The 11,445-nt window shown below is 31.7% G+C and overlaps 2 protein-coding genes across 2 annotated transcripts in view; one reads left to right on the top strand and one right to left on the bottom strand.

Annotated features, from left to right (window-relative positions):
• The window catches only part of LOC100178144 (sorting nexin-27-like), a 20,457-nt gene extending 18,108 nt beyond the window's left edge, over nt 1–2,349 (top strand). The window contains exons 12-15 of the mRNA XM_026834074.1: nt 493–645; nt 1,037–1,180; nt 1,271–1,360; nt 1,605–2,349. Coding sequence (XP_026689875.1) covers nt 493–645; nt 1,037–1,180; nt 1,271–1,360; nt 1,605–1,667 — 450 coding nt within the window. The 3' untranslated portion in view covers nt 1,668–2,349. The remainder of the gene's footprint in view (nt 1–492; nt 646–1,036; nt 1,181–1,270; nt 1,361–1,604) is intronic.
• Nucleotides 2,350–2,669: 320 nt separating this feature from the next.
• Nucleotides 2,670–9,955, bottom strand: LOC100182865 (protein kinase C and casein kinase substrate in neurons protein 2). Its single transcript, XM_018811679.2, has 10 exons — nt 9,818–9,955; nt 9,082–9,225; nt 8,568–8,696; nt 8,066–8,248; nt 7,720–7,812; nt 6,802–6,977; nt 6,531–6,651; nt 5,827–5,978; nt 4,372–4,553; nt 2,670–3,696 (listed from the first exon to the last, which is right to left on the bottom strand). The coding sequence occupies exons 1-10, from the start codon at nt 9,878–9,880 to the stop codon at nt 3,587–3,589; spliced, it is 1,353 nt and encodes a 450-aa protein (XP_018667224.1). The 5' UTR covers nt 9,881–9,955; the 3' UTR covers nt 2,670–3,586.
• Nucleotides 9,956–11,445: the final 1,490 nt, after the last annotated feature.

Genomic DNA, 11,445 nt, shown 5'->3' on the forward strand with positions numbered 1-11,445 from the left:
TAGGCTTTAAAATTAGATTATGGTATTTACCTTTATAATTGTATGAGCAACGTAACACCATGGTGTCGAAATAAAAACAAGCAAAACAGATAAGCTTGGCAGTGGTATAGATTTACAGTACATAATAGTGCTGCTGACTTGCCAAAAAAATAGTATTACTTTTAGTTTAAAGCAGAATTGAAAGTCTTTGATTGTTTATTATAAACTGATTACTAATGTTTTAACAGCTTACCAAAAACTGTTGAAAGAACCAATAAGTCAATGTATAGGCTAAACAGTGAACAAAACACTTAACGCTAACTATGAACCTACCAAGGGACCAGCTCTTTGGTCTGCCTCCAATAAAAATACCCCCAAATGATCAATTTGCAATTCATCTATTATTATAACTCAAAAAATATTGATATAAATATAATGTATTACTGAAATAACTTTGAATGTTACTGCCCTATTTTAAGTAATATACGTTGTTTATTTTAACCGTAATTATTCCAGTATCTTGAGCTAGTAAACGACTCGCCCACATACGGTTGTGTCATCTTCCCCCACTGCTCATGTGATTCACGAAAACGAGGTCATGTGATAGTGAATATCTCATATGAAGCTTTCAAATTATTTGCATGCACTGAAGATGGTGAATTGGAGGTATAGAACTTATTATGTTAGAATTCAGTAAATATTAGATTTCGTATTAACATGTAGCTTTTGGTAAAAAATGTTTAAAAATAAGGAAAATGTTTGTTTTTTTTCATTATGGGTAAAAATTTTTTATGGTGATTTTGTCTTTAATATTAGGTAAATGTTTTCTTAAATTTAAAGTAATTGTTTTGTTAAATGTATTATTAAAGGCATAAAAGTATGAGTAGACAAGGAATGCTTGAAAGTTAAGTAAATAGGTTTATTTCGATTTGAGGGTTTACCTTTACTAAAATAGATAGAAATAAATTATTTATAAATTAATTTTGTGTGAAATTATTTGAAAGCAGAAAAATCATTAAATTTCTTGGGTGATGTAAAATCAATTTTTTAACTTCAGAGTCAAGTTATCGAATTTGAGTGGTCAGAGATGAAGGATTGGGAGGTGAGGAAGAGCACGGAAGATGATGAGAAGATCTCTTTTTGCTTCCAATACCAACGTGGCGAGAAAAAAGCAAGATGGGTGAAAATATTCACAACCTATGTGAGTTGTTGTGTGTGTAGGAGTTTGTGGTTAATGTTTGCATATTTTGTGGTAGAAATATGCAAACATTTAACTGTTAATGATTTATAGGAGGATTATATGTTCGATTGCTTCAGCCGAGTGATGACAGAACGAAAATGGGAAGAAGAACTTACCAGCAATCCTGCCAAGAAATCTCCGGTATTTAATTTGATTTATTAAAATCTAGATTTCTCAGACTTTTTTTGTGGCCACCAAAATATTAAACATAAGTTAGCGAAACTTTGGCGACCAATTTTACACAACCTATTGTAATGCGGACTGGTAAAATTGTATTAGCTATGGGAAAAGAGCAAAAACATTTCAGATTTGACCTGAGACATAGCGCTGGATAAATACGTTCAAACTTCAACATTTTCTGTAATACCTTTATTTATCCCGCTAGAATAATCCGTTCATTAAAGAAGGAATTACAACAGTGCAAAGTAATGATGATGGTGATCTATGAGCTTTGACCACACAGCAAAACTCGTCCTGGACCAACTTGAGGGTCAGGCCTGATTTTGTTGACATGATTTTAAACATTTTGACTTTCAGTCGTAGGTTGTTGAGTTAAGTCCTTTGATTTTTGCAAAATTTGTATAAACTTCATAAGTATATAAATATATAATTATCATTCGTTTTTAAACTGGTTATTGTTTGTAATTGTATAATGATCCTGCATTTCAATGCAAACGTATTAGACTGAGTGATTTGTTTTATTCAGCAATAATATAATTTTCCATTTTTTATTAAGCTGTTATTACTATGAATATAAAGACATAGTGTTACTTACACCTATGTTGGGTAACTTATGGTTAATTACACAACATACATGACGCAGTCAAGGGCAATTTTAATTCAGCTGGCAACCATAAGCCCATGTTTTCTGGCTGCAACACTGGTAATATATCAGACTGGGATAAATATATAGCAGTTATTTAAAAAGTATATATATATCTTCCCAAAGTGTTGGATCCTGGATGATTCCACTGATTTTTGTGAAGGTGTTAAAATTATTTCACATTTCTTTTCTTGCATTTACCAGTATACCTGGTGCTGATGTTCCATATGTAAGTAATTCATTTTTCTCATATTTCCCATTTCTTGTATCTTGTGCAATGACAATAATAAATATTGAGTATAACCAATGGGTAAGCTGTAGTTTGTATAAATCTGGTGAAGATTATGTCCAAAAATGCATTGCAGGTAGATCATTCTAAAAATATCTAACCTTTTAAATTAATACTTGGAACTGTTCTACTCTAACTAAGGTTTTATGCAAGACGCATAGAACCGGAGATTTTGATCAACCAAGGGCACTACCGCATAGACTTACCTAGAGTTTAACCGTTAATGGAAATTGTTTACAAAAACAATCTTACAATGAGTGAATGTATTCCCTGTATGTGAATGTATCCCTTGTATATTAACCTGTTGCTATCTTTGAATAACAATTGAATAATTATCATATTGTGCAGATTAAGCATTTGTACTTAAAGATGAAACTGTAGTGGACAATGGTTATAGAATAGAACAAAATCATCTTACAAACAATTGAAAAATGCAGTTAAGTATGCAGGTCCTACCAGTGATAAATATGCATATTATCATATTTTATTCTGCTGTATGTATATCATATCTTTTAGGGGTGTGTAATATCACTACAGTTTGAACATTTTTGCTGTGGGCGGATGAAATGTACATTACATGGCCATATAACCTGATAACATGAACATAGCTTAAAATAATATAGGATCATTAAAATGTACAACAAAAAAAACAAGAGCTAGGGGTGCTGTAACAAAAACTAATTGAATGGAATTAATATTATGAATTGCCTTGAGTGCAAATCAAAATAAAGATAGGTGATTTATAAAGCTCATTTCATTCAACTAATTTAAACATATAAGAATACATTTTTTGTATACAAATTTTCCCAACTTATTCAAAGTTTTTTTTTATGGGTGGATATTAAGATGGTCAACTAAATAATAATAATTTTGTTATTATTGTGATATGGGAAGAAACTTGAATAGAAATAAAGGCTGGTACTCAACTCAATTAACAGCATCGTATGTACCTCATGAGAATCAACGTAACATTAACTTCTAACACCACTAAGTTCAAACACTCTTCCATGGGAAGTAAGAATATCAAGAAAATATACAGCAGACTTACACATAGCAATACTGTATGCCACATATACAGATATAGATAGAATGTTAAATTAAAATATTTGTTACCAAGGTTTGAAAATAAACACCACTGATCATAGGTAATGCATTGGATTGGGACCAACTTAAATGACTTTGAAACTGATTCTCTTACATTTCATTCACGCTGATCAACAGCAAAATATATAGGACCATCATGAGTTGGTTCTGCTCATATTGTTTCTACATAGTTAGCTGGGTACAATCCAACTTTACCAGTTGAAAGTCTTCCCTTACACCAACCTTGTTCGTCCTCGTCTTCCAGTTTGTACAAAGTTTCACCTAAACACACATAGTGTACATAACCTGGTTAATCATTACCACATACCTAGGACACCTATACATAAATTACACAATTATGCTGAGGTAATGGGCCAACTCCGGCCTAAATTCCCGTTCTCATGACACGCCGTAGGACCCACCCTCACATAAAAGAAATACACAATTATCCATTTAAACTTTGTGTAATTGAATTCGTTTGGGATTGGGACACTGAGGTCCACTTATCCCATAATTAGTTTAATATCATTTGTCTTGAGTTAAAAGGACAGAACTCGCTTAAACAGCTATAGAAAGTCATGAAATGACTCATTTTTAAATCTATTTATGTTTTGAATATGTCATGTGATGGAAACCACTTTCTTGAATATAATTATTAATTATCACTGATAATTTATCACAATACTAATTACATAACAATTTTAAAAGGTTAAGATGTTTAGTTGTAGTGTGTATTACATAAAACAAAAATTATTCTTATTTTACAAAATATGAAATTGCTAAAGAGAATCTAACTGCATATTTGACAAAATGTTGACATGCAATTTGTGGCTTAAAAGCATGGATTATCTGATAACCAGTATCAAGAAAATCACAGCATGATATAACATGTTACATTCATTTGACCCAAAGCTGGTTAAAAACATACACCTGTACATACAGTTATAAAAAACTTACCAGATAGAAAAGTAAGTTCATCTTCTTCTTGTCCATCATAATTATAAAGTGCACGCACTGGCACACCACCAGAAGTATTCTCTACACTTCCAAATGGATTTCCCTCTGAACTTGAGTCTTGGAAGGGGTTGTTTTGTTCGTCGTCACTCCACGAGTTCGGTCGGTTGGCACTGCCATTGCCACTTTAAAAAGTGTTTATAAATTTTTTTATGCAGGTTTTGACTTTTTAAATTGATTTGAATTTGAATAATATTCTTGCATACACTACACAGTTTGAATAATAGGTATATATACATTATTGTACATACTGTTCTCATGCTACAATGTTCTGTTTGTTCCAATTGTTATCTTATGCGTAGGTTTATAAATTGTACATTAAACTACACAAGCATTTTTTCTTCAGCATATTTTTATCTTGATAAAGTTGATTTCATTAAACATCTCATTGCTTCTAATAAGTGTTTTAATAGGCTACTCTTACAATATACATGATATATTTACATATGTGGCCAATATGTTGAAATACCTTGTGAAACATGATGTAACTTATAAAGTAAACCACCCTATTTTGCTACTGTCTTGAACTGTACAATGTATATGGCATTTCAATGGGGAATTTTTTTATTCCTGTTATTGAAAACAATACAAGGTACTTTTATAACATGTGTGGTTGTATGATAACATTAACATGTAATGTTGTTTTTAACTTTCCTATATGAGAATATAAAGATTGAAATAGTATGTAAAGTAATGTTATCTTTCAAGTAGAACTAAATGAAAGATTTATTTGGCAAAGAAAAACAACATTTCTTTGTAACCGACACCAGCCTATAAAAGTTAACTGTCCTGAAATCTTAAGGGACTATATTCAAGTAAAGACTTTTTTTCAAAGTTAGCTTTGGGTTTGCCTAGGTGGAGTACAATGGTATGCAGGGCAACCAAAGTTAATCAATAACTAAAACTTAGCCTCGCACATATATTGCCAATACCACATAAAGAGCCTCAGGCCTCCGATAGATTACAGTCAAACATAGTATAGCCTTACAACATATACCGGTACAATTAAAGGATTACTAAAATACCTTCTGCACCACATTACTTAAAACACAATTTAATGTTGTATTTTGGTATAGCTTTGGGTTTTGGTATAGCGAAAATTTTAAAACACTAGTGTGTGTTTTTTTATACTAACATTATTTACTTAGTAGGTTTATACAACCAGCCCATAGTTTGGCAAAGTAAACCTATTAAGATCAACTAGACAACTTGCAGTACCACAAATATAAAATACATCCAAAAATTAATTAATTACAGACAAATACACAAAAAAAGCAAAAAACTAGATGATTTAAAGTTAAACAGAGGGTTATACCTACTTGATTTACACAATAATAAATTGTTGCGAAATTTTACATCCTGTGTTCTACATTTACAAAACAAACTTATTTGTCATACCTTGTTTTTGTTTCCACTGGTGCCGTGGCAGGGTAGGTAGAAGTAAACTGGGCACCCGCTAACCCATCCATGCCAGCTACATGTTTGGATGCTTTGCTACCTTGCTTTCGGCTCATTGACTTTTGCATGAGGATTCTCTCAGGGTCATAATCCTGAAAAATCACGGCATAAAAAAATATATTTCTTTCAGAACCAGAAGTATGTATATAATAATGTATATTATTAATATTTTCCTAAAAGGTATTTTTAGCTAATATAAATGTTAACCATTTAATTAAAAAAGATTTTCTTGTATTTCACAGGTATTTGTAAGGTTTAACCTGTCAGTAATATGATCTAGCTCTTTATGCCAGAGTATCAGTTGTTGGTAAATATAAAATAATATTGTTTCATCATGAACAAGTGGTGTAAAAACTATTTGAACAATAGTTCCATTAAAATAGATCCGCATCACAAGTTTACATTAACAATAGCAAACAAGTGTTCTAAATAATGATAGATAGCTTAAACAAAACTCAACAAAAGATTGTAAACAGTTTTAAAAAATGATAGAACCTATATAAACCAGCTCAACTGGAAGATTTAGAAATTATGTACTACTATACATCAACATTAGGACAAGTATTTTATTATGTGTAAAACATAACACTAAATGACCCCGTAAAGCATACAATCCTGTAATAAAGAAGTAATTAACACACTACCTCTACTTCAGGCCAGTTCATTGGCATGTCTGGTCCATGCGTGCTTCTCCACCACTGTAAGTCATTTTGTGAGTTTGCAGAATCAATGTTTGATTTCAGATCGACGAATATTGCTTTGTGTCTGTAAAAATATGAAACATTACTTGTTTCTGTAAAATTAGCATTGAAGGCAGTGTAAAAACATTTCCAATGCTTAAAAAACAACATTACGCCTATAGTAAAAACCCTCCGTTCATTGCTTCATAGAATGATAATAATATAAGCAACTTACTCAACATTAGTAGATAAGTCAAGATGGCCATGTACAGCATGGAATATTGCTTTAAACTTCTCCAACCTCTTCTCTTCAAACTCCTGACATTTAACAAATACTTTCTCCATATCTTCCATGTATCGCGGCGTGTCATCTTTCAGTGCACGAACTGCTTGCTCATATTTCTCTCGGTACTTAAGTAAAGAAATAGCAATTTTTCAATCATTTTTCAGGCATAATGAAAGTTAATATTTCACTTACATTGTGTGCTTTGTACTATCCTTCATTCACCCTTCTGTATATTTTTACAATAAGCCACACACTAATAATGGTGTAATTGATTGGGACAAAACATACTAATCCTTTATTCATGTATAATCTGTAAACTATTGTTTACCAAAGTAGATTAAATTACACTGATTATATGGTAACTAGTTTACTTTTTATACCAAAATAGACTGTACAATATAATCACATTACAGGTTAAATAATGTTTCTAACTAGACATTCTACTGAGTGGTTGGTAAATATTATTGCCAACAAGTACAATCATGGCATGACAGTTATTCAGGATTCCCACATACAAGAATATCACAACATAATTTACTACACATACAATACCAAAAACTAATTGACAAATATAGGGCTGGAAGCTAATCTAAGAAGTAAAAGTTACTTTAGGTAATTGCATATACAGCAACTCAGAAGTATTGATTTATTCAAGTTAAAACACAATCCCTAGTCAACTTTTAACTGAAATAAAACTAACACAGATTGAGATAAATCAATAGTTTTGCATTTGCTTAATTACTTATGTAAACTGTGCAGCCAACTTGGTCATTCTGCTAATACGAGCTGACTTATATGAGCACACATACAATGATTAACAGACCATTAATTACCATATATAGACTTTAATTACGGCTATGAAATTACCTTGGATTTCTCTGCACCTTTTTTCTCAACAAGTTCTTGTAATTTTTTCACTTTTTCTGGGGCAAGTGAAGTATCACTTTTGGCTGTGCTTTCCTAAGATGGTAAAATGGCATTGTATGACAGACTTTCATTAGAAACAAAGTCCTAAATGATGTTTTGTAACTTGCAGTATCCACACAAAGTAATATATTTTTACGGATTCGTCTACCATAGCACTCATTTCCTAAATACATCAAAACAAAGTCACGCCAGGCCCCATTTTAAAAATTCATCTATCCGAGGCCCCGGTAGTATCTTTAGTTTATAAAAGCAGCTTAACTACTGTCAGGGCCACTGATAATTTTACCTGCGTTTGGGCCGATCTTTCTTCTTTACAAACATTGAAATAAGTTTTCTTTGCGTCTGTCACTTTCTTCATATATTTAGCCCATTGTTTCTGTGCCCGCATAAATTCTTCATTTAAAAGTTTACTTTCTTTTATTCCACCCAATGTTAATGTGTGATAGTTCTCTTTTTTCCACTGTTTAACCTGCAACACAAATTTGTTAAGTACGATATTTACATCAGTTACACTAGTGGCTCATATAAAGAATAACTTAAAAAGTTTGCACACTGATAGAAGTTTAAATTAAAAAGTTATTGACACAGTATCTTTCAACCCCTAGGGATACGCTCTTACAAGCCCTAAGGGTTTAACCTAACTACTGTGTTAGATGAATAAGTCAATCAAAAGTGTCAATTACACTGTTCTTATTATAGAAGCTATCCTAACTGTCTGAACAGTCAACAGTTTAAGTTTACCATACTCAAATACAGCTACTTTTAAAATATACAAATTGGTTTGCTACCTTTTCATAAGGATCTGCCATTAGTTGTTCTTTTATAGTAGAATGTAACTGAGCAGTTCTATCTGCTTCGTTTAACATTCCCAACCATGTAGTTTGTAGTGTGTGGTACGATGAGTTCTTTTCAACTAGCTGGAATATATTTAAAAGCTATATTAATATACTGCAACTAGAACAAAATCACATATTATATTAATATACTGCAAGTAAAACAAAATTACACAATCAAATCACATATTATGAAGGATAAATTTATTCAATCCCAAATCATATTTAGTGGTTTCTTTAAACCCATTTTTAAAACAATAATCATCTTTTAACAATACTTTACAAATTGGGTAACTATGCCCTATTTTTTGAAACAAATATTAGGTTTTAATCAAGAGTGCTGTATTGTATCTTAATAAACTATTCATGATGTATGTACATAAGTTCTTAAACCCAGACCTACAAACAAATATAGGTAAAGTTAAAGACTTTAACTTAAAGTCTAATACTGCTACTGTGTAGTTCATACTTTGTGAAACTTGGAACTCCATTGCTTTAGCAGCTTGCTGTATTGCTCTTCCAATGTTGCTCTCTCCTTGATGAACAACATGAGATCATCACATAATTTCATTCCATTGTCGATTCGAGTAACTGTTCTCTTGTATTGATTTACCTAGAAGATTTTTAAAAAGAAGTACCTATATGAATACAAGGCTATTTAATTAATTTAGGAATGGTTTGACCATAAAATTTAATAAAAAATAGTTTAGGTGGCAATGATGTCTGACTGTCTGTGTTCTCTTTTATTGTTCCAATTAATTGGTAAACAAAGCATATGTTTACAAAACCGTTTCCAACTGTAGAGAAGGTTTAGTAAATGTTAAAAAGTCGATATAAAAATATAGGACATTTTCTGCTGATGGTATCCGTCTTACCCCTCAATACTATACACCAGTCTGCACGAGCGATTTTATACAAATTTTTGGTTATGCACGCCATAATTTGTCCCACACACGCCAATTAATTAAACGGTGAAAAAAATATGTATTAATTAAGTAGAATTTCCTATTGTGGCTTGGAAATGTACGTGGTTTGCATGCCGATTTTTGATGAATGGGAAAAATAACCGTCCTGCACGCGCGAGATCTCGTAAGGAACTGCCATACTCTGCAGACTGGACTATACATATGTTATTATTTTTAAAAAAAGGCAGAAATTAACATATAAATGCAGTAAGATCCCAATTCTAGGAAATTGACACTCACCTCCCAGAAACTACCACTCGTAAGCTCGACAGGAGCATCGTCTGGTGTTACATTCAATGACATTTTGTTACTTGTATTGCACTATTATTAAACACCACAAACTACAACAACATTGTATGAAATCTATCACCTGAGTTTTAAAATTTGCAAATGATTGATTAGAAACTAATTGGCTGATGGCTTAATATTAAATACAAATACGTGCTGGTGTTTACACTTTAAACTGACTTTTAATGATTACATCACCTTTTACTTATTACATCACTTTCTGGGAAATAGTTTACACCTCACACGTAAGTATATATTATACACGCGACCATTAAAGTAAAGCAGTCGCATTAACTTGAAGCATAAATTCGTTATTTCATTTAAAAAGTTTCAAAAACTGTCATTTCAGCCTTATATTCTGCATTGCATTACGACATACCGCAAGTGAAACGCCGGCGAACTGAAGTAAACAAACACACACCCAAACTTTCTGACATACTCTGAGTCTGCAGCAGTCGGTTGACATTTCGCTTAGATCAGATACGTCATACAATGTTTTATGACGTCACATTACTCCACTGTTATCAAGTTAGCATATTTACTCATGTCAAATTCAAGAGCAAACACATCAGTGCATTAACAACAATTTATAAACATGTCATAATTCTTGAAAAGTTTAAGTTGTCAAATTTCTAAGAATAACGTTTGTGACGTGTAAATGTAAACGTTCCATTTAGTTTAGGCGTTAAAGAAAAGTAACTTGTAAAATCGCTTCGCATTTTAGACGTAATTTTCTATACATCTTTTTTTAACAATTTAAATAATAACAAAAAATATTTAAAACTACACAACCAAACACAACGTTCCTATGACTCTGTATTACAATATGTTACTTTACTTTGAAATTTATGAAACTAAGGAACAAATATATGTTTAAGGTACAAACAAAACAAAAGTCAAAGTTGGCCTTTTTATATACTAATTTATTATATCTTAAAGTGTACACGATAGAGAAAGTTTGTGAAAAAAAAATATTTTTTTATTTTTTGCTTTTTCATGTCATCCATTTTAAGAAGAGAAGCAACAGTGGCGTACAGGTTAATGCTTTAACGCTCAGGCTGGAAGCTTTCCGAAAATCCCCTTAGTATGACGTAGTTAGATATTTCTATGAGGTCGACGAGCGTGTCAATGTTATTGCGCAATTTTAAAGCAGCATGTGGTTTAGCAATATTTAGTTTTTTGAGCATATTTGTTGTTTAGTGTTGTTTTAAGTGAAATTCGACATAGCCCTGGAGCATATATTTTTAAAATTTGACACAGCCCTGGAGCATATTTGTTGTTTAGTGTTATTTTAAGTAAAATTCGACATAGCCCTGGAGCATATATTTTTAAAATTTGACACAGCCCTGGAGCATATTTGTTGTTTGGTGTTATTTTGAGTAAAACTTGACTTAGCCCTGGAGCATATTTGTTGTTTAGTGTTATTTTGAGTAAAATTTGACTTAGCCCTGGAGCATATATTTTTAAAATTTGACATAGNCCCTGGAGTATATTTGTTGTTTAGTGTTATTTTAAGTAAAATTTGACATAGCCCTGGAGCATATATTTTTAAAATTTGACACAGCCTGGAGACATATTTG

This window comes from Ciona intestinalis, chromosome 4, assembly GCF_000224145.3.
Source record: "Ciona intestinalis chromosome 4, KH, whole genome shotgun sequence".
Taxonomy (NCBI): domain Eukaryota; kingdom Metazoa; phylum Chordata; class Ascidiacea; order Phlebobranchia; family Cionidae; genus Ciona; species Ciona intestinalis.